At 48.9% G+C, this 23,833-nt stretch overlaps 1 protein-coding gene across 2 annotated transcripts in view; it reads right to left on the bottom strand.

Annotated features, from left to right (window-relative positions):
• Slc26a8 (solute carrier family 26 member 8) overlaps positions 1-23,833 on the bottom strand; it is a 56,444-nt gene that overhangs the window by 1,505 nt on the left and 31,106 nt on the right. The window contains exons 10-20 of one of the 2 annotated variants that reach the window (XM_052164163.1): positions 21,971-22,118; positions 21,010-21,123; positions 19,840-19,917; positions 17,128-17,223; positions 16,265-16,371; positions 16,116-16,185; positions 15,089-15,181; positions 14,869-15,000; positions 6,933-7,307; positions 4,604-4,658; positions 4,324-4,508 (exon numbers count right to left, since the gene is read on the bottom strand). In XM_052164163.1, coding sequence (XP_052020123.1) covers positions 4,324-4,508; positions 4,604-4,658; positions 6,933-7,307; positions 14,869-15,000; positions 15,089-15,181; positions 16,116-16,185; positions 16,265-16,371; positions 17,128-17,223; positions 19,840-19,917; positions 21,010-21,123; positions 21,971-22,118 — 1,453 coding nt within the window. The remainder of the gene's footprint in view (positions 1-4,323; positions 4,509-4,603; positions 4,659-6,932; positions 7,308-14,868; positions 15,001-15,088; positions 15,182-16,115; positions 16,186-16,264; positions 16,372-17,127; positions 17,224-19,839; positions 19,918-21,009; positions 21,124-21,970; positions 22,119-23,833) is intronic. The other variant, XM_052164164.1, reaches the window with a different exon arrangement.

Below are 23,833 nucleotides of genomic sequence, written 5' to 3' on the forward strand. Positions count from 1 at the left end.
TCTCAGCTCCTTGACGCAGAACACAGCCTGGTTCTAGTGTCCCCAATATCAGATACGTTAAAGTCTGTCACATAGCAGGCGCCCCCAAGACATGAACTCACGTTGCAGGGACGGTTTGCAATGCTCCCTCCTCCGCCTTCCGAAATGCCTGTCCTGCTCCCTTCCTGTTATTCTGTGGTGCCCTTTGCTGCCTCCTCGGCCTCTGCTGGCTTTCTAACGTCACAAGCATTGATTTCGGGCTCTTTTCCTTTCCACCTATGCTTTTCCTACAGGCCATGCTATATAGGGCCCTGATTTTGTTGCCATCTGTATGGCAATGGGTCCCAGGCTCCAAAGCTTCCTGGATGTGCAGGTCCATCTCAAATCCATCTGGATGCCTGTGGGTAACTTGAGCTTAATACAAAATAAAGGTCACTCTTCTCCAGTCTCCTTCCTAACTGTCGGGCTGGGGGAGGGCACTTTCACTGCCAACTCTTTAATGTGAGTCCTATGAAAGGAATGTCAGGCGAGCAGAAGAGTGCTTCTTAGAGAACCCTGGCCATATGTCCACTGGCAGCCACAGTCATGCCTATCCTTAGTGCTGACACACCAGAAGCTCCTCCCATCAACCCATCACTCAGCTCACCTGGTCCCTGGGACTCTGCTTACGGAACAGGAAGTAATACGAAAAGTAAGAATTGTAACATAGAAAACAGTAGATGAGTGTTATTTTCATGAATACATAAAAAATGATTACAGAGCTGGAGAGATGGCTCAGCAGTTAAAATCACTGACTGTTCTTCCCAAGGTCCTGAGTTCAAATCCCAGCAACCACATGGTGGCTCACAACCATCCATAATGAGATCGGATATCCACTTCTGGAATGTCTGAAGACAGGTACAGTGTACTTACATATAATAATAAATAAATCTTTTAAGAAAAAGATTACATTTATCTTTGAGTGTGTATATGTGTGCACTATGTATATGCACATGTATGTGCACATATGTGTGTGCACATGTAGGGGGCACATGTGAGTGTGCACATGTGAGTGTGCACATGTGAGTGTGCACATGTGTGGGTGCACATATGTTGGGGGCACATATGTGTATGCTTGTATGGGGGTACATGTGTGCCGAGGAATATGTGTGTGGGCAAATGTGTGCAGGCACATGTGTAGATGAGGCATGTGTTTGTAGGGGCACATGTGGAAGTCAGGAGAGAGCTGGCTTTCTCCCTCCACCGTATAGGTCCTGGGGATTGAACCCAGGTGACAGGCTTAACCAAATGTTCAAATGTATTAAAGCAATGCTGCTCAGAACACTGTGATACTGAGGGAAAAACAAAGCAACAGCAACCCCAAGCCACAAGCGTTTTCATAAAATACTTCTGTGAAAATGGTTTCTCAAGCCAGGAAAAGGGACCTTACTCAATGGAGCCTGAGCAGGTGATACAATGTCTGTGGCTTCAAGACTGATTTTGAAATCTAGTACTGCTAGGCGGTGGTGGCGCACTCCTTTAATCCCAGCACTTGGGAGGCAGAGGCACAGATTTCTGAGTTCAAGGCCAGCCTGGTCTGCAGAGTGAGTTCCAGGACGGCCAGGGCTGCACAGAGAAACCCTGTCTCAAAAAACAAAAAAGAAAGAAAGAAAGGAAGGAAGGAAGGCAGGAAGGAAGAAAGAAAGAAATCTAGCACTGGCTGTAGTGGGAGCAAGAGCAGGGCCCCCTAGGGAAGCAATGAAGGCATCAGGATTGCTTGACCCTCAACAATCAAAGCAAAACAAAAACCTCTGCTTGAGCCCAGACCTGGTGGCACAGGACTTCAATCCTAGCACCTGGGAGGCAGGGGTAGGCAGGTCCCTCATTCTGAGGCCAGGCTGGTCTATAGGGTGAGTAGTTCCAGGACAGCCAAGGCTACACAGAGAAACTCTTGTCTTCAAGAAAATAACAACACAGCCTTTACTTGAAGACACCATAAATAACACCAATTGGAACTGAGGCGTGAACTGGGGCATTAGGTCCACGTTTGTTCTACAGCAGTTTGACAGTCTGGATGAAGCCACCCAGCTAGCTGCTAAGTAAGTGTTTTCAGAGCTCCTGGGTGTGCTGAGGGTGGAGCTATGGGGAAACTACTTACAGTCATTGGGTGAGCCAGAAAACCTCAAACCTTGAATTCAGGTCAGAACCACCCTGGATTGCTACCACCTCCAGGTATCCAGCAAGAAAAACAGCCCAGGTTACAAATGATTTCTAGAAATAGCTTCTGATACCTATCCAAAGATCACTGGGCAGCTTATGCTTCAGTGGGCAAAGCCTGGCACAAATTCTCTAAGGTGGTGATGCTGGCATGTGGAGCTAGTCCCGGGAGCAGAGGATTTACATGGGGATTTGGTAGAGACGAATGCTCTCAACACCCACAACAGACCTATTGAGCCAAACCCCAGGGGGCTGGGACCCAGGGCCAGTTATCTCTCTCTGGCTTTTTTTTTTTTTTTTTTTTTTTTTGAGACAGGGTTTCTCTGTGTAGCCCTAGTCATCCTGGAACTCACTCTGTAGACCAGGCTGGCCTCAAACTCAGAAATCCGCCTGCCTCTGCCTCCCAAGTGCTGGGATTAAAGGCGTGCACCACCACTGCCTGGCCAGGGCCAGCTATCTATTCCTGAATGGCAAACTGAGGGACACAGACATTTGAGACCCAATGGAAGCTTTTGGGCATAAGAAGGTCACCTCTGGGTAGAGACATTATAAAAACAATTCTTAAAATTAATTTTTTCCCTTTATGCAGAGTGTGTGTGTGCACAGCCCACTGTGGAGCCCTTGTGGAGGACAGGGGACAGCTTGTGGGAGTATGTTGGTTGGTTCTCTCCTTCCACTGTGTGGAGTTGGCAGTGTCGGCGCACGGCCTTTCTAATCCCAGCACTCAGAGGCAGAGGCAGGAAGATGTCTGTGAGTTCAAGGCCAGCCTAGTCTACAGAGTGAGCGCCAGGACAGGCAGGTCTACACAGAGGAACCCTGTGGGGCATTTAACAACTTGCTTTCTGCTTTTGTACTGTTCACTTACAGATGTGGGACTGGGATGAAGTGCTGAGGAGAGGAAGGCAATGTTCTTGCCCAGCTATGGATTCCAGATGTAAAGACGATGTCCACCGTCACAACCCTTCCTGTGGTGCCCTTTGGCATGCCATGCTGCTGGGCGCTATGGCTGCCCTCATGCTAGCAGTAGGCATCAGTTCGCTTTAGCTGAACTTGAATCAGGTCTAAGTTGTTCCCAGGGGAGCCGAGCATCACAATGGGGCCTGGACCCACTAAGGCGGTGTGCCCAGCCTCAGCAGAGTTTTTGCTTCAGGAGGGGGCAAGCCTCAACAGTCCTGAGGTTTATAAACAAAAGTAGCTTATAGAGCAGACCACAAGCACTCTGTCTGGGTCTTGTTGAAAGGGAGAAAACTGTTCTGGAAGAACAAAGGCACATGGCCTGTAACACATCTCATCAAAGCCAGGGAAGGAGCCGGAGGGGGAGGAGATGAAGAAGAGTGCTGGGATTACAGGTGTGCACCACCACTGCACAGCTTCTGTGTATTTTTAAAACATGTATTATGGTAGCTCTTTTCTTGTTGTAAAAATGCAAACAGTATTAAAATCCAGTAGGTCAAAAACAAAAGAGTTGAGCCAGGTGATGGTGGCGGCACGCATCCCAGCACTCTGGGAGGCAGAGGCAGGCAGATTTCTGAGTTTGAGGCCAGCTTGGTCTACAGAGTGAGTTCCAGGACAGCCAGGGCTACACAGAGAAACCCTGTCTTGAAAAAACCAAATCCAAAAAACAAAACAAAACAAAACAAAAAAACCAAAAAACAAAAGAGCTGACTGAAAAGCAATTTCTGACCATTAGGTGCTGATCCGTCTTACTTTCCTGCAGACTCTCATCTAGGAAGCCCAATGCCCACTCAAGTATTTACTCAGGGTAGGGAATGGCTCCAGCTGCTGATGTATGTGTCTTCCTCTTTAGCATGATCCTGAGTGAATCCTTCTTTACTCACAGTGTAAATAATAGCCAAAGGCCTGGGGAGGGGGTGATGTGTCTTCTAGCTCATCAGACTTAGAACTCACCCCAGAAGTGCTGGTTGGGGATGCTCTAAAGTCTGCCTAGGAGGGGCCCACATGCCTAGCAACTGGTGTGACATTAACCACAGGGCGATGGTTCCCAGCTGACCCCTGAGCGTGCTTAGCAGCTCAAATGCGGGCACAGGTGCAGCCCTGCCTTTCTTAGATGGCCTTCATCTGCAGCTCAGACATTCCCCTCTCCCCACTTCTCCCCAAGCCCTGGGGGTCCACGTCATCCAGTCCAACCTTGTCTGACTCTGAGTAGGTTTCCTGTATCACTGTCTCAGTCTCATCCATGCTTAAGTCCGAGGGCTCAGAGAACTTCCTTGACAAGGCAAACAGCACGGCGTCATGGAGGCTGAGGAAGAGCTGGGCCTTCGTGATGCCTTCATCAAAGAAATCATTCTTCTCAAACAACTTGACCACAGAGGCTACAAACCAAACCCAAACACAGGTGTCGGCGCCCGAGAGCAGAGCCCCTGGGATAGAAGACACACACTCCCTCCCAGGGCAAAGGGCAACTCACTGTGACACCCTGAAATGAGCACCAAAATGTTGGCGTTGTAGAAAGCATTGCACATCTGCAGGGAGAGAGAGTGGGGTCAGAGCAGCACGCCAGGACGCCAGGACCGCCACCAGCCAGCTGCGGTCTGACTCCTTGTCAGCTGCTCACTCCAGGGGCATTTGTATTTCTTCCTGTTTCTGAGCACTAGAGCTGGGGACACAGAAGCCAAGCAGGGCATCTCTTGGTGAGTGGGGGTGACTTGGAAGGCTGCTCACAACTCCAAGGCGGGAGACTGCTCCCACGATAACAATGTCTACATGAGGAAGCCTCAGGGTAGCTGGGCAACGATGCTCTTGGGAACATTCCACAGGGTGGATGTAAAGAGCTGTCCTCCTTTTTATTTATTTATTTATTTGTTTGTTTGTTTATTTATTGGTTTTTGGATTTGGTTTTTTCAAGACAGGGTTTCTCTGTATAGCCCTGTCCTGGAACTCACTCTGTAGACCAGGCTGTCCTTGAACTCAGAAATCCGCCTGCCTCTGCCTCCCAGAGTGCTGGGATTACAGGCGTGCACCACCACCACCCGGCTCCTCCTTTTTAAAAAGTTGTATTTTTACTCGTGTTCATGTGTGTGAGCCTGTATATCTGCAGTGTGTGCCTGGCACCCATAAAGGCTGGAGAGGGCATTAAATCCCTGGAGTTACAGACAATTGTGAGCTGCAGTGTGAGCGCTGAACCTGGGTCCTCTTTAAGAGATGCCACCAGTTGGGGCTGGAGAGATGGCTCAACTGTTAAGAGCACTGACTGCTCTGCCAGAGGTCCTGAGTTCAAATCCCAGCAACCACATGGTGGCTCACAACCATCTGTAATGAGATCTGATGCCCTCTTCTGGTGTGTCTGGTTATATATTGTACTTATATATAATAAATAAATAAATCTAAAAAAAAAAAAGAGATGCCACCAGTGGATGTCTCCAGCTCTTTGTTTGTTATTTTAGGGTAAGTGGAATATAATTATTTCCTCCACCAAGGAGTCCATAGAACCACTGCAGAAGCGTGAGGAAGCCTGGCCTTCAGGACACAGATGGAGACCACGAGCCTCACAACTCTAAGGCAAAGGATCCTGGCTTGCTTGCCTCCATCAGAAAGTCATCTGTGTAGGCCACATGTGGGTGCCAGAATTCAAGGTGCCTCTGTGAGAATGGGAGGCAAGAGCTGGCTGCTGGGCGCTGCCCTACAGAGCAGGCGGAAGAGCCAGGGAAAGCCAGGTGCCAGGTGTTCTGAAGCAGCATGTCTTCAGCACAGCAGCTGTTCTTGGGGCTGCTGGAGACCTGAAGGCAGAGGTGTGTGCTCAGCATGGACCTGCCATGCGGCCTTTGAGAATATGGGTTGAGCATCTCTAAAGTTACTACAAGACTAGAAGAAGGCGATCCAACCCAGCCGAACGGCCTGAGTGAAATGTTCCCAGGAGGAGACAGCATCAAATACATCTCAATCTAAACTGCTGGTGAGAGCTCACATTAACCCCAGCACATGAAAGACAGAGGCAGGCATTCCAGGCCAGCCTGCTGTGGCTACAGAGTACTGTCCAGATCAGAAAAAAGAGGAGCCAGGTGTCCTTGAGAAAAGCCTATTTCTTCAGGAGTGTGAAGGCTTCATAAAGCAGGATCCAAGTCAGAAGAGGACATGCCTATCTAAGGACTGGGCCAGTCCCTGAGAGCTGGGAGAGAGTGTCCCACGCATTTAAACTGAGCCGTTGTGACTGGGGAGGAGGAGAGTGTGTCTGAGAGAAAAGGTATTAAACAGCAAAGCCAGCTCCGTAACCACGCAGCTCTGTAGCCCACGCCGCAGCAGAAGCAGACTTCTGAGAGAACCTCTGAGTCAAAGTGGCAGAGAAGAGCGGGGAGGAGGGGGACCCTGATGGGGCCTGACCTGAAGTGTCATTTCTTCTAACTCTTCTAGGCTGAGCACTGCCTGGAGCAGAGCAGCCGGCTACTGGGGGAAATCTTGGTGAGCGTTTCTTCTTCTGTAGAGCTTGGTCACAGAAAAGGTCCTTAGCTGTCCTGGGAGTCCCACAGTGAGCAGGGCATGACTGCTACCTCTGTGATGTTAAGAAGCAACTCAGCTTATTGAGAAATGATGATGGTTCAGGACTAGGAAACTAACTGCTCTAGTTCAACTAATCAGAGCTGTTACTTCCTTATCATTATGATTGATTTTAAACCACTTCCAGTGTCCCCATCTCTAGTGACTGAGCAATCCCATGATTCAGAGGACTACACTGCAATGGGGTATGTGAATGCGGTTGTAGGAGGGGTCAGAGCCTAGGGCCAGGCCTCCTGGGTACTCACCTGCCTTAGTATAACCAAAGCCCGATTATCCACGTAGTGCACCATGGAAAAGTCCAGAATGATGGTATGGGTGTTGATCTGCACACTCGTGTCTGAGTAAGGCATGATGGCGGATCTCGATCTACTCTGCCCTAAGCTTTCTGAGTTTTCGGGCGGAGGTAGTGGACTGTTTCTTGGGGGGTTGTTGGGTAGCCAGGCTTTCTCCGTGTCCTCGAAGTTTCCTATATTTCTCTGGGATGTGGAAGACACCGTGTAGGGGATCTGCTCCTCAGAAGTGGTTGGGCTGGTGTCCCCACTGCCCAGGTAGGAGCAGCGGATCAGGTTGATAGACGATCCCCGGTCCTGTTTGTTTTCATACCGCTCTGTGTAGGCGACCTGGGAGGTCAGAGGAGAGGGGGACCTTGATGAGCAAGGCTCAGGCAGGGCAGAAGGCCCTGGCTTCCTAGCTCGCTTGTTCCCTCTGAAGCGCCACCTCCTCCTTCCTTCTGAGCTTGGTTGTCCCAACAGCACCTGAAGCCACAGTCAGAGATTGGGCTTTGTCACCTTCCCTATCGCTTGGTACCTTCTCCCAGCTGTGTGCCCCTCAGTGACGTCAGGCTGTGACCCAGACCTGAAACCACCTTGACTATGCACTTCCATTACTCCCGGGTCCCAATCAGTCTCCTGTATTTATTACTGCTTTCTGTAAAGTGCTTTCTCTTTCTCCTTTTTACATGCACGCATGCATCTATGTACCTGTGTGCATTATATATGTATGTATGTATGTATGTATGTACATGCCTGTGTGCATTACAGTATATACAATCAGGCCAAATACATCACATGTATACAGGAGGCTGAAAGAGGGTGACGGGTCACCTTGAACTGTAGGTATAGGCAGTTGAGTCACCTGATGTAAGTGCTGGAAACTGAACCTGGGTTGAAAGGAAGAGCAGTCAGTGCTGTTAGCTATGGAGTCGATTCTTCAGACCTGTGATCTGCTTCCTGTCTGGGTCCCTCCACGTCTTCCTGCATGCGTGAACAGCCTTTCATCTAGCCTTCCTAAGAGCACAGTGGTTGGTTTCTTGAGAAGCTTGTCTTTATCTCTGCCTGCCTCCAGCCTCCTAAGAGACTCGAGGGGCTGGTGTAGCACATGGGCAGAACCATGGGCTGGAGTGCCGCACAGAGCCAGGCTAGTGTGGCCTCTGCATATGGAGTGGGACAGTTAGGCCTGTCACCTGTCCTTTCTTCCTCACCCTCCCCTGGGCGTGTCTGCCTGAGAGCATCAGTCCTGGGATCCTGAGAGCCTCATACCTAGTTCTGCCCAGGGCCATGCCAAGCTTACTGATATGGAGATCCCTAGCTTCCACACCAATAGCAACGTCAGTGACCTCAGTAGCAGGTGAAGTTCACCGTTCACCACCTGGTGCCTCTGGCTTTCTAAGTTCATGCCACTCTCTCGGTCCAAAGTCTGATGTGCTGTTAGAAGCTAGACATATTCTTCCGACTAACCAGAAGATGGCATTCCTCATACTGTGTTGTACATTACTATTGCTATAATAGTTTCAAGTGGGGCTGGAGAGACAGCTCAGTAGTTAAGAGCATCTGCTGCTCTTGTAGAGGATCGGAGTTCAGTTCTTAGCATCCATTTTAGGCAGTTCATAATCACCTAAAACTCCAGCTCCAGGAGATCTGATGCTCTTCTAACCTGTGGAAGCATCTGCACACACACACACACAGACACACTCATGCATACATATACATTTATACATACCATACATACACATTTATACACATACATACACAAACATGTATACACATTAAAAATAAATCAAATTGTACCATCATTTACTATCTTGAAAGGAAAAAAATTAAAATTATAATATGCTTGGCTATTTTTTTTTTTTTTTTTTTTGGTTTTTTCAAGATAGGGTTCCTCTGTGTAGCCCTGGCTGGCCTTGAACTCAGATTCACCTGCTTCTGCCTCCCAAGTGCTGGGATTACAGGCATGCATGCGCCACCATGCCCAGCTCTATGCTTGGCTATTTTACAAAGATCAGAAATGTGAACAATATTTACTTTATTATTGAAAATATGCATTATGTTTATGTCACATCAATGGAGAATTGCCTCCCTAATGTGATTTTAAACCCCATGAATGTTTCAACACACTCTCACACTTGTGGGTGCTGAGGAGGGAAGCCCCGAAAGCACGTCTGGACTCAGCTGGACTGATAGACCTTAGAGCTGTTTAGTGTGGCATGACAATTTCAGGGTGTGGGGCAGGAAAGAGGATGCACTGTGAACTTGAAACCAACCTGGACACTACACCATGATATCTGGTCGCAAACATGTTGGTATGGTGGCATCTCAGCATTTGGGAGGCAGAGTCAGTAGAGTTCAAAGGCAGAGTCAGTAGGGTCAAGAGTTCAAGGTTAAAAAGGTGTGTTGTACAAGCCTTTGATTCCAGCACTTGAGAGGAGAAAGCAGATGGGTCTCAGGGAGTTCATCACCAGCTTGGTTTCCATACTGAATTCTAGGCTAGCTAGAGCTACATAGTGAGACTCTGCCATACACACACACATACACACACACACACACACACACACACACACACATACATAGTGAGACTCTGCCATATATGTATGTACATATACACACATACAGCATATCAACACATAAGTGTATGCATATATATATTATTAAAACATGTATATGTGTTTGGATCAAACCCACACCAGATTCTTGCCTCCCCAATTCCCCTTCTATTCCTCACATCGATCCCAAACTGAAATGACTCTCTCATGTTTCCATTCTTTGGTATCAAGAGTCTATCTAGTGTTATGTCTGCATGTGTGTGCCCCTCACAGTCTATCTAGTGTTATGTCTGCATGTGTGTGCCCCTCACAGTCTATCTAGTGTTATGTCTGCATGCGTGTGCCCCTCACAGTCTATCTAGTGTTATGTCTGCATGCGTGTGCCCCTCACAGTCTATCTAGTGTTATGTCTGCATGTGTGTGCCCCTCACAGTCTATCTAGTGTTATGTCTGCATGTGTGTGCCCCTCACAGTCTATCTAGTGTTATGTCTGCATGCATGTGCCCCTCACAGTCTATCTAGTGTTATGTCTGCATGCGTGTGCCCCTCACAGTCTATCTAGTGTTAATGTGCATGTGTGTGCCCCTCACAGTCTATCTAGTGTTAATGTGCATGTGTGTGCCCCTCACAGTCTATCTAGTGTTATGTCTGCATGTGTGTGCCCCTCACAGTCTATCTAGTGTTAATGTGCATGTGTGTGCCCCTCACAGTCTATCTAGTGTTATGTCTGCATGTGTGTGCCCCTCACAGTCTATCTAGTGTTAATGTGCATGTGTGTGCCCCTCACAGTCTATCTAGTGTTATGTCTGCATGCGTGTGCCCCTCACAGTCTATCAAGTGTTATGTCTGCATGTGTGTGCCCCTCACAGTCTATCTAGTGTTATGTCTGCATGTGTGTGCCCCTCACAGTCTATCTAGTGTTATGTCTGCATGCGTGTGCCCCTCACAGTCTATCTAGTGTTATGTCTGCATGCGTGTGCCCCTCACAGTCTATCTAGTGTTAATGTGCATGCGTGTGCCCCTCACAGTCTATCTAGTGTTATGTCTGCATGTGTGTGTCCCTCACAGTCTATCTAGTGTTAATGTGCATGCGTGTGCCCCTCACAGTCTATCTAGTGTTATGTCTGCATGCGTGTGCCCCTCACAGTCTATCTAGTGTTAATGTGCATGCGTGTGCCCCTCACAGTCTATCTAGTATTATGTCTGCATGTGTGTGCCCCTCACAGTCTATCTAGTGTTATGTCTGCATGTGTGTGTCCCTCACAGTCTATCTAGTGTTAATGTGCATGTGTGTGCCCCTCACAGTCTATCTAGTGTTATGTCTGCATGCGTGTGCCCCTCACAGTCTATCTAGTGTTATGTCTGCATGCGTGTGCCCCTCACAGTCTATCTAGTGTTATGTCTGCATGCGTGTGCCCCTCACAGTCTATCTAGTGTTAATGTGCATGTGTGTGCCCCTCACAGTCTATCTAGTGTTATGTCTGCATGCGTGTGCCCCTCACAGTCTATCTAGTGTTATGTCTGCATGCGTGTGCCCCTCACAGTCTATCTAGTGTTATGTCTGCATGCGTGTGCCCCTCACAGTCTATCTAGTGTTAATGTGCATGTGTGTGCCCCTCACAGTCTATCTAGTGTTATGTCTGCATGCGTGTGCCCCTCACAGTCTATCTAGTGTTAATGTGCATGCGTGTGCCCCTCACAGTCTATCTAGTGTTATGTCTGCATGCGTGTGCCCCTCACAGTCTATCTAGTGTTATGTCTGCATGCGTGTGCCCCTCACAGTCTATCTAGTGTTAATGTGCATGTGTGTGCCCCTCACAGTCTATCTAGTGTTATGTCTGCATGCGTGTGCCCCTCACAGTCTATCTAGTGTTATGTCTGCATGCGTGTGCCCCTCACAGTCTATCTAGTGTTATGTCTGCATGCGTGTGCCCCTCACAGTCTATCTAGTGTTAATGTGCATGTGTGTGCCCCTCACAGTCTATCTAGTGTTATGTCTGCATGCGTGTGCCCCTCACAGTCTATCTAGTGTTAATGTGCATGCGTGTGCCCCTCACAGTCTATCTAGTGTTATGTCTGCATGCGTGTGCCCCTCACAGTCTATCTAGTGTTATGTCTGCATGCGTGTGCCCCTCACAGTCTATCTAGTGTTAATGTGCATGTGTGTGCCCCTCACAGTCTATCTAGTGTTAATGTGCATGTGTGTGCCCCTCACAGTCTATCTAGTGTTATGTCTCCATGCGTGTGCCCCTCACAGTCTATCTAGTGTTATGTCTGCATGTGTGTGCCCCTCACAGTCTATCTAGTGTTATGTCTGCATGTGTGTGCCCCTCACAGTCTATCTAGTGTTATGTCTGCATGCGTGTGCCCCTCACAGTCTATCTAGTGTTATGTCTGCATGCGTGTGCCCCTCACAGTCTATCTAGTGTTATGTCTGCATGTGTGTGCCCCTCACAGTCTATCTAGTGTTATGTCTGCATGTGTGTGCCCCTCACAGTCTATCTAGTGTTATGTCTGCATGCATGTGCCCCTCACAGTCTATCTAGTGTTATGTCTGCATGCGTGTGCCCCTCACAGTCTATCTAGTGTTAATGTGCATGTGTGTGCCCCTCACAGTCTATCTAGTGTTAATGTGCATGTGTGTGCCCCTCACAGTCTATCTAGTGTTATGTCTGCATGTGTGTGCCCCTCACAGTCTATCTAGTGTTAATGTGCATGTGTGTGCCCCTCACAGTCTATCTAGTGTTATGTCTGCATGTGTGTGCCCCTCACAGTCTATCTAGTGTTAATGTGCATGTGTGTGCCCCTCACAGTCTATCTAGTGTTATGTCTGCATGCGTGTGCCCCTCACAGTCTATCAAGTGTTATGTCTGCATGTGTGTGCCCCTCACAGTCTATCTAGTGTTATGTCTGCATGTGTGTGCCCCTCACAGTCTATCTAGTGTTATGTCTGCATGCGTGTGCCCCTCACAGTCTATCTAGTGTTATGTCTGCATGCGTGTGCCCCTCACAGTCTATCTAGTGTTAATGTGCATGCGTGTGCCCCTCACAGTCTATCTAGTGTTATGTCTGCATGTGTGTGTCCCTCACAGTCTATCTAGTGTTAATGTGCATGCGTGTGCCCCTCACAGTCTATCTAGTGTTATGTCTGCATGCGTGTGCCCCTCACAGTCTATCTAGTGTTAATGTGCATGCGTGTGCCCCTCACAGTCTATCTAGTATTATGTCTGCATGTGTGTGCCCCTCACAGTCTATCTAGTGTTATGTCTGCATGTGTGTGTCCCTCACAGTCTATCTAGTGTTAATGTGCATGTGTGTGCCCCTCACAGTCTATCTAGTGTTATGTCTGCATGCGTGTGCCCCTCACAGTCTATCTAGTGTTATGTCTGCATGCGTGTGCCCCTCACAGTCTATCTAGTGTTATGTCTGCATGCGTGTGCCCCTCACAGTCTATCTAGTGTTAATGTGCATGTGTGTGCCCCTCACAGTCTATCTAGTGTTATGTCTGCATGCGTGTGCCCCTCACAGTCTATCTAGTGTTATGTCTGCATGCGTGTGCCCCTCACAGTCTATCTAGTGTTATGTCTGCATGCGTGTGCCCCTCACAGTCTATCTAGTGTTAATGTGCATGTGTGTGCCCCTCACAGTCTATCTAGTGTTATGTCTGCATGCGTGTGCCCCTCACAGTCTATCTAGTGTTAATGTGCATGCGTGTGCCCCTCACAGTCTATCTAGTGTTATGTCTGCATGCGTGTGCCCCTCACAGTCTATCTAGTGTTATGTCTGCATGCGTGTGCCCCTCACAGTCTATCTAGTGTTAATGTGCATGTGTGTGCCCCTCACAGTCTATCTAGTGTTATGTCTGCATGCGTGTGCCCCTCACAGTCTATCTAGTGTTATGTCTGCATGCGTGTGCCCCTCACAGTCTATCTAGTGTTATGTCTGCATGCGTGTGCCCCTCACAGTCTATCTAGTGTTAATGTGCATGTGTGTGCCCCTCACAGTCTATCTAGTGTTATGTCTGCATGCGTGTGCCCCTCACAGTCTATCTAGTGTTAATGTGCATGCGTGTGCCCCTCACAGTCTATCTAGTGTTATGTCTGCATGCGTGTGCCCCTCACAGTCTATCTAGTGTTATGTCTGCATGCGTGTGCCCCTCACAGTCTATCTAGTGTTAATGTGCATGTGTGTGCCCCTCACAGTCTATCTAGTGTTAATGTGCATGTGTGTGCCCCTCACAGTCTATCTAGTGTTATGTCTCCATGCGTGTGCCCCTCACAGTCTATCTAGTGTTAATGTGCATGTGTGTGCCCCTCACAGTCTATCTAGTGTTATGTCTGCATGTGTGTGCCCCTCACAGTCTATCTAGTGTTATGTCTGCATGCGTGTGCCCCTCACAGTCTATCTAGTGTTATGTCTGCATGCGTGTGCCCCTCACAGTCTATCTAGTGTTATGTCTGCATGCGTGTGCCCCTCACAGTCTATCTAGTGTTATGTCTGCATGTGTGTGCCCCTCACAGTCTATCTAGTGTTATGTCTGCATGCGTGTGCCCCTCACAGTCTATCTAGTGTTATGTCTGCATGCGTGTGCCCCTCACAGTCTATCTGGTGTTATGTCTGCATGCGTGTGCCCCTCACAGTCTATCTGGTGTTATGTCTGCATGCATGTGCCCCTCACAATCTATCTGGTGTTATGTCTGCATGCGTGTGCCCCTCACAGTCTATCTAGTGTTATGTCTGCATGCGTGTGCCCCTCACAGTCTATCTAGTGTTATGTCTGCATGCGTGTGCCCCTCACAGTCTATCTAGTGTTATGTCTGCATGCGTGTGCTCCTCACAGTCTATCTAGTGTTATGTCTGCATGCGTGTGCCCCTCACAGTCTATCTAGTGTTATGTCTGCATGTGTGTGCCCCTCATAGTCTATCTAGTATTATGTCTGCATGTGCACTGGATATGTGGAATGGACTGTTTTTTTCTGTAGAGGGAATGGCTAGTTTATTTTAAAGAAGGGTGGGGGAACCAGATGGTAGTGGTACAGGCCTTTAATCCCAACGCTTGTGAAGCAGAGACAGGCAGATCTCTGTGAGTTCAAAACCAGGCTAGTTTACATAGTGAGATCTTGAACAGCCCGGGCTACATGGAAAAACCCTGGCTTAAAAACAAACAAACAAACAAACAAAAAACAAACAGAAAAGAAGGATGAAAAGGAGAGAAAGAATGAGAGAGAGAAAGAGAGAGAGAGAGAGGGAGGGAGGGAGGGAGGAGGGAGGGCGGAGGAGGGAAGAGGGAGAAGGGAGGAAGGGAGGAAGGGAGGAGGGAAGAGGGAGGAAGGGAGGAGAAACAGTGGAGGCTTGCTCACCCTGGCCTCTGGCTCCAGCTCTTCGCAGTCGCAGAAACACCTGCAGATTCTGTTTTCTGCTACGCTGGTCTCGCTTTCATTAAACAGAGTGTAAATCTCTTCTTCTTTAAGAGGCAATTTCACCATATTGACCTGGGAGACAGAAGAGGGGTCTCACAGAGATGGGGTGGAGAGGGAACCCCGAGGCTGCAGAGGATGCCTGTGGGCAGCGGGCCCTCACCTCTTTTAACAACTTGCGCTTCAGATGGAACACGTTAACAAACGTGATGGAGCTGCAACACTGAAAAATTTTCACCCCGGGGATGAGTATCACCTGCAAGACATGGAACAAGGCCGCCGCTCTTTTAGGGAGAAAGAACCACAAAGCCGTTATCATTTTTTAAATTGTCTTTGTTTTATGTTTTGTTTTGTTTTCTGAGACAGGATCTCACTCTATAGCCCTGGCTGCCCTGGAGCTTGCTTTCTGTCTGTACCCGCGAGTGTGTGCTGTGTGTGCGTGTGTGCTGGTGTGTGTGTGCGTGCTGTGTGTACACGCACGCATGATCTGTCTGTGTGTGTCTGTGTGTCTGTCTCTTTTTCTTTCTAGGGTTTCACTATGTGCTTTTGCTAGCTTGGAACTTGGAGGTGCACAGTCCCCTTAGCCCTGCCTGCAGAGTGCTGTGCTGAGAGGTGAGCACACCCACACGCCTGGCGCCCCTCTGTACTCTTCCATTCTCGCTCTATCTCACCTTCTCTGAGTCACAGTGAGAGGCTGGAGCGCCCTCTGCTGGCTGTAGTGGGGAGGATACTACTTGTCGCTTGGAGCCTCCAGTCTCCCATCCCCTGCCGAGTGAGCTGTAGTGCTTCACAGTGAAGGACTGGGGCTGAGCTGGCTGCTGCTCTACACCCACACCCCACTTCCCATTGTGTGTGTGTGTGTGTGTGTGTGTGTGTGTGTGTGATTGCATGTGTGTGGGCACACGGGTGTGCAAGCACACTAGGGTGTAACAGGTGCGTGTGTGGAGGCCAGAGGTTAAGGTCAATGTCTTCTTCAGTTGTTGTCCACTGTTTACTGAGGCAGGGCCTCTCATGGAAACCCCGCGATCCATGACTCATTTCTTCCGGATACCCAGCTTGTCTTGGGACGTCTTTTCTCTGCCTCCCACGTACTGAGATTCCAGGGTTCTGAGGAGGTGGACTCCTCACATGTGCACGGCACTGGCTTTATCCACTGAGCCATCCTCCCCACCCCTGGGCTGGCTTCTTACCTCCCGGTAGTCAATAACATTTCTGTAAATGTTGGTGTTGGGGATCTGACCCAAGATGAGGAACTTGGTTCTGGAAGGAAATGCACTTGTCTTAGGTCCCTGTGCCCGTGCCTGGCACGGCTGTCCCGCGCCGACCAGAGGCTGAGTACCTGTGCGAGCGGACAGTGATGATAAAGAAAGTGAAGACCAGTGAGATGAGCAGGCCGACGTCCAGTCCCAGGAAAATCGCAGCGGAGAAGGTCACCATCCAAACGACCTTGGGGAAGGGTTGAAGGGAAGAGATGTTGAAGATGAGCAGAATGGAGCGGGCCCGGCACACTCCGCCAGCCAGGCCACAGGCCGCCTGCTTCTCTCCATGAGCCCCTCCTCATCTCCCTTTACTCCTTTCTCACAGTATCAATGTTACTGTATACACAATGGAGACCATGTCATCTACCTTGTCCGATGGTTAGGAATCAGAACTCACTGAATGATAGCTAAACATCTCAATAGTTATCATAACTATTTATTTTACATTAAAGGCGGGTCTATTGGGAAGCTGTTGTCAGGTAGGCGAGTTCAAAGGCTCCAAGGACCAAGGCCAGGGGAGTTGGCCATGGGGAAGCGTGGGGCTGGGGGTAGAAGGGGGAGAGAAAAGGAAAGAAGCAGGCAACTTGTGCAGAGAGAGGAGGAGAACAACTATTTGTGTTTTAAATTTTATTTATTTAGTGTACGTGTGTGTGCTCATGTTGGCGTGGTGGCCATATGTGTGTATGTCTGCATGTGGAGGCCAGAAGGAGTTTGTTTTTTGAAACTGGGTCTCACGTTGGCTTGGGGGTCCCTGTAGGCTAGGCTGGAGGCCAGCAAGCCCCAGGGGTACCTCTGCCTTTGCCTTCCCAGCCTGGGATTCTAGGTTTGTGCCACAATGCCTAGCTTCTTTCTGTGGGCCCTGGCCCCGCACTCCAGCCTGAAGCTCAGCTCTGGCTGCCCTGTTCCCAACCCGACCCCAGCCACGCTGAGGTGTGCTACTCACACATTCATACTGGTCCTGCCTCCACAGAGTGGGTAAGTTGTAGATGGCTTCAAGGTAGGGCACCACATTGCTTAGAATGATTCCAGCCAGCACAGCCTGCGGGGAAAGACAAACCGCTGCTCTCCCCTCCCGGACAAATTCCCCAGGTCCCCTCACAGGAGCCACAGACGAGCCTGCCTCTACAGGTACTTCCTATGAACAGCACAACCAAACTCTGACATGTGGTGCAAATAAAAGCTCTTTCCATTTTCTCCATTATTCTAGTGTGTCAAGTCCAACAGGCCAGGCTTCACCAGAGTCAGAGCTGATTCAGCTAGGACACTACCTGGGCCTGTTAGCGCTTGCTTTATGAAAGTCCAGTACAACAAAACAGAGACAGAGGGTCAGAAGACGCAAGCCCAGCACAGGCAAAGTCACGCATGGCTTCTTCCCACCAGCTGGGTTTGTTTGTTTGTTTTTTTAATAAGTTGATTTTATTTAATCTTTTTTTTCAAAGATTTATTACTATATGTAAGTACACTGTAGCTGTCTTCAGATACTCCAGAAGAGAGCATCAGATCCTATTACAGATGGTTGTGAGCCACCATGTGGTTGCAGCCAAACTTTAAACAATGTTAGAAAGGTGTGGTGGGATGGACAGCACCTCAATTTCACAAAGTTTGAAGAATTCTCTCTCTCTCTCTCTCTCTCTCTCTCTCTCTCTCTCTCTCTCATTTAAATTTTATTTTTTGCTTTTGTATTTTGTTATGTTTTTTTTGTTTTCCCAGACAAGGTCTCTCTCTATAGCCCTGGCTGTCCCGGAATTCACACCATAGACCAGGCTGGCCTCACACCAAGACCTGCTTCTGTCTCCCAGGTGTACCACCACCACCTGACTGAATTTTCTTTTAACCTGAGGCAAGAAATATCTCCAGGAAACAAATCTCGTCCTAAAGCCACGTGCAGCAAAGCTGTGTCCTTTCTAAACATTAAGGTAAGCTATTCATTTCATTAAAAAATAATTACAGAGGCTGGAGAGATGACCCAGCAGTTAAGAGCACTGACTGCTCTTCCAGAGGTCCTGAGTTCAAATCCTAGCAACCACATGGTGGCTCATAACCATCTGTAATGGGATTCGATGCCCTTTTTTGATATGTCTGAAGACCACTACAGTGTAGTCATATAAATAAAATAAACAAATATAAACAGTAATTACAATCCTACATAATATTCTTTAAAAAAACGTTTTTGTTTCATGAGACAAGGTCTTTCTAGGTAGCCCTAGTCATTCTGGAACTCACTCCATAGGCCGGGCTGGCCACTGTCCTGCTGCCTGTGTAGCCTAGAATCACAAGTGCCTGTCACTAGCCTGGTCTGTGTCATTTCAACCATCACTGAGGCACCGCTGCTAGCACTCTGTGTGTTTTGTATGCTGGGGTATGAACCTATAGCATTGCTCATGATCACTTGGTTTCGGCTGTAATAAACACATGTGACATGGCCAAGGGTCAGGTCATGCCTCAGACAAAGGGAGAATGAGATACATTTAAGCAGAGACACATGCAGGGGACCACAGGGCCAAAAGTGGGCCTGCAGGCCTGCTCTTCTGTCGTGGGAATCATCAGGAGGCCATGGGGACAGCAATGAAGGAACAGAGTTCACAGGCAGAAACAGATGGCGTGGACACGGTGGTGATAAGTGTCTGAGTCTCTCTGGCAACGGGCTTCCTACATGTGAGCCATCGCTCCTCACCGATCCCCACCCCTGATACTTGATTCCAGCTTACTGTCAACAACTGTGACTGTGCCTCTTGACCACTCTCTATGACATCAACAGGACCCTGTTTTACACGATACAGACATGTATTACATAGAGATACAGATCTCGCAGAATCATGTTTAATGTGCAACCTTATGATGAAGACACACACATAATCACCTGTGCTGTGTCCTTGGGTGTGTGCTCCTACGCCTGCATACAAAGGATGGAAGAGGACTCAGGTGTCCCACTCTGTCACTCCTCACATTCTCCTGAGACGAGCTCTCCCACGAACTGGGAGCTCACTAATTTTTTCTAAGTAAAGCTGCCTAGTCAGCAGGCCGCAGCAATCTTCCTGTCTCTGGCCACCTCCTTCTAGCACTGGGTCACAGGTGCGTGCAGCCACAGTGGGCTCTTACATGGGGGCTGGATATCTGAACTCAGGTTCCCATGCTTGTACAATGGGCACTCTTACCCACTGCCATTTCCCTGGCTCCGAGATGTTATTATGTTAATAAAAAGGTCTGGAACCACACTTGGGAGGCAGAGGCAGGCGGATTTCTGAGTTCGAGGCCAGCCTGGTCTACAGAGTGAGTTCCAGGATAGCCAGGACTACACAGAGAAACCCTGTCTCGAAAAAAAAAAAAAAACGGGCTAGAGCCACCACTGGAGACACACATGCAATTCTCTGCATGGACATCCTACCAAGAGCCCATCTCTCTATGAAGATTCATTTATCTTACGTGTATACATGCTTGCCTGCATGTATGTATGTATGCGGTGCCTGAGAGGCCAGACAAGAGCACCGAATCCCTTGGAACTGGAGTTATAGACTGTTGTAGTCCATTAGGTAATCAGTCCTTGGGCTCCCCTTAAGAGCAGCCAGCGCCCTTAACCACTGGCCCATCTGGCCAGCCCCACCCACCTGCCCCATCTGACTGTCCTGACTCACCCCATTCACTCAATCCCACTTACGTTAGGCAGGTTGTGGAAGAAGCTTCCTATCTTCACCATCAGCAGTAGCATCACACCTGCGCCTACCAGAGAGGCAAACTGAGGAGACAGAGCTGGTGAGGAGGGCCGTCAGGCATGTGTTGGGCCGTCTGTGTGCTGAGAAGCATGCCATTTTTTTTTCCTTAAGAAGGGTTGGGGTTCAGCACACCTGACTTTTAGGATCTTAGTGAAGTGTCTAGGCACACAGTAGGTACTTCGTGAGTGTCATGTCAATGCTGTGGGGGGTGGGTTGTTGTTTTCCCTGGAATCCTTCTTGTCACAGCTTGGGACTGTGACTCTCCTAAGATATAGCTAATGTGTCTCAGCTTTCAAACCTTTAGCCTCTCCTCACACAAGCTAGAAACTCTACCAACAAGCAGACATGTCACTGACAGCCCCAAGTCTCTTCCATTCTACTTCCTGTGTGATCCATGCCCCACCTGTTCTGTGTTGCTGATGCTTTGCAGATTCCCATCTTCAGTGGGGTCTCATCTTGTCCTTGTTTTGTATTTGAGACAGGGTCTCATGATGTAGCCCTGGCTATCCTAGAACTCACTCACTATGTAGACCAGTCTGGTCTTGAATTCATAGAGGTCTGCTTGCCTCTGCTTCCTGAGTGCTGGGATTTAAGGCCTGTACCACGATTCCTGGGGTATATGTATATGTATATGTATATACAAATATTTCATCTTTGTAAAGGTTATTTTTACTTCATGTACATGACTATTTGTCAGCAGGCATGTATGTCCACCATGATGTTCATGCCTGGTGCCTGAGGTACCCAGGACTAGAGCTACAGACGGTTGCGAGCTACCTGATACAGGTACAAGGAATCAAGCCTAAGTGCTCTGTGAGAACTGCAAGGACCCTAACCATTGAGCACCCTCAGCCCCACAACAAGGCTGGAGATCAGTTCGGGTTCCAGGGTGTGCTACAGTTGGACCGCCTCCCAATAACCTTCACAGACAGACATCTCAGCAACATGAAGGCAAGCAGGAAATCCAAACTCTGCCCAGAGACTCCTGGTGAACTACAAGGTCAACCCAGATGGAGTCCTTCTGCAGACAGCCATGCATAGCCATGCGGACAGACGTCATATCTCTCCCTCATCCCTACGAGGACCTGCTGGGGTAGGGTTCCTTTTCAACACACCTGCTGCCTTCCTCCGGATTTGTCTTGGATAATGGTTCTGGCCATGCTGCCGGTGAACACGCAGCACCTGAAGAAGGAACTCAGCAAGTTGCACAGGCCGATGGCTATTAAATCCTGCAAGAAACAGCAGCGCCTCTGAGACCCCGTTTTGTTGAGGAATCTGATTGTGAACTACAAGGACACTGTTTCTGAGGTGACATTAGGGTTCTTACACCCTTCCAGTCACACTCGAACGGACGTGGCCCAGGAGCACCCAGGGAGGGCCAATCTGATTTTCTGGATTAAGTTCTGTCGCTGCCCTCACTCTGACAAGGGACACGCCTTCTGAACGTGACAAAACTGTCCCTGGCCTTTCTTGCCTTGCCTTAATCCTTTCTCATGGCCCCTTAGCAGACTCACAGAGTGCTCCGGGCTAGCCTTCTCCCCCTGCTACACCAACTGAGATGTCTGCCCAGGACACGGCGTGCTTCTGTGTCCCTCTTGAGTTTTAGGGAAAGGAGCACTTTCAGAGCACTTAGAGATTTTTTTATAAAAAATAAAGGAAAAAGCCGAAAGGCCAGGCGTTCTGGCGGCCCAGCCTATGTGTGCTGTTCACGTCAATGCTTCTGAGGCCACAGGGAGGGAGGACAGAAGCTCTGCTTGTCAGCAGCCCTACGCCATGTGCTATCATTGGCTATCATCGGTTGTGACAGGGTCTCATGTAGCCCAGGCTGGCTTCCTGAGTTCTGGGATAACAAACATGTGTCACCCTACCTGGTCAATCCCTTCACCTCGCTGCACCACGTCCATTCTAGGGAACAATACTCTATGAATTCAAGAACCCTCCACTTCTCAGAAACCTCGCGTGATCACAGTACAAACCGTGGTCCAACAAGCTCTGGTTAAGGAGTGGGCCCTGCATGTTGGTGGGAGGCTCACATCAGAGGCCAACCATAGCAGATAACAGGGCACGTGGCCTCACCTGGTTGGAATTCACTCTGTAGTTATGGAGGTTGGCAATCTTCTTGCCCAGAGAGATGAGCAGAAAGGAGCTCACCAAAGATAAGGACAAGGCTTGTAAAACAATCCTGCCAAGAACACCGAACTCGGGAGTCTCCGGGAACACGAAGCTGGAACAGAGGAGTGGAATCACTGCTGGGCGGCACGAAGTCCCTCCATGTCCTCTCCTCTCCGCCCTCATGCCAGGCTGGCCTCATGCTCCCTCCCACCTATGTTTCCTTCTTAACAAATAAAGGACAAACAGAGCAAAGGAGGCAGCAGCTTGTCAGACAGCAACAAGGCAAGCGGAGTGACAAAGGCCATCCATACACCATCCTCTGTGCTTCTGTGGGCCTTGTTCCCACCTACAGTGAGGGCGAAGTCTGCCACTGGGGGCATCTGGGGTGCATGCTGCAGGTGGAGCCTGCGCCTCCAGCCCCCCAAGTCCTGTCTATTCACTCTCCAGGACAGTGTCTCCTCAGGCCATCACTCAGGCGCATACAAACCACACACACCTTCTCCCTTACAGGTTTTGTTTGTTTGCTTGCTTTACTTCGTGAGTCAGAATCTCAGGCAGCGCAGGCTGCTCTGGAGCTCCTTGTCCTCTAAGCCTCCCAGGGCTGGTGTGACGGCTGTGTACCGTTGTGCCGGGCCCACTGAACTGTGTGCTTTAAAGAATGAATTTCGCCGGGGCGTGGTGGCGCACGCCTGTAATCCCAGCACTCTGGGAGGCAGAGGCAGGTGGATTTCTGAGTTCGAGGCCAGCCTGGTCTATAGAGTGAGTTCCAGGACAGCCAGGGCTACACAGAGAAACCTTGTCTTCAAAAAACCAAATCCAAAAAAAAAAAAAAAAAAAAAAAAGACAAGACTGAATTTCATGGTATGGTAACAAGATAATAAAAGAGTGTTACAGATAACTCTATACTATATCTCTATACTATAGAGATAACTCTATATTCGATAATTCCAAATAAATGGATGAATATTTTGAATGATTCAAATGAACAAAGTGTTCTCCAGGAGAGAGAGAACCGAAAGCAGACAGACACCATAGTCACACAGTGTGATGGTGGTGGTTACTGTGACAGGAGTCACCTAGGAGAAGAGGTCCATCCTTCCGGGCGGGTGGGCATCCCTGAGGGTTGTCCTCACATGTGCCCACTGTGGTGGTGCTGCCGCTCCCTCTGCTTCCTGGGGACCCAGGACCGGACGTGCAGAAGGGGAGCAAAGCACATGCCGCCCAGCCTCTGCTTCCTGACACAGACCGCTGGTCCAGCTGCTCCCAGAGCCTGCCACCCTGGCCCCACCCAGCCAGCACGAGCGGCTGTATGCCTGCAGTGTGAGCTGGAGTCATGCCTTCTCCTATAACTTGCATTTGTCAGAGGGTGTTTTGTCACAAGAAAGTGGTAGAGATGATAGACATTTTGTTTAATAACATACAAGCTGGGTATGAACATTTGCCCGAAATAAACCTAGAACCTGGGAGGTAGAGACAGGAGGGTCAGGTCAATGTCAGGCCTAAAGCTTTGGCTACATAAGATCACATAGCAAAAACAAACTAAAAAAAAATAGTACAATAAATTGGGCAGAATTATTGTTAAGAACCTGCCCATGGAGAAATCTTCAGGCCTATATAACTTCACTGGTGGATTCAAGTACATGAGGAAAAAAATCAGGTCAGTCTTACAGAAACTTCCAGAAACTGAAGACATTATAAGGAAAAGACCACCCCAGGCCAAGGTTTCTCATGAATAATATGGAAGAGATCTGATCAATGTATAAAATGATAATGTGCTGGAACTGTATTATCTCAGGACTCGAGAGGCTTAACCTTCAAATGTCATGC

This window comes from Apodemus sylvaticus, chromosome 19 (assembly GCF_947179515.1).
Source record: "Apodemus sylvaticus chromosome 19, mApoSyl1.1, whole genome shotgun sequence".
Classification (NCBI taxonomy): Eukaryota; Metazoa; Chordata; class Mammalia; order Rodentia; family Muridae; genus Apodemus; species Apodemus sylvaticus.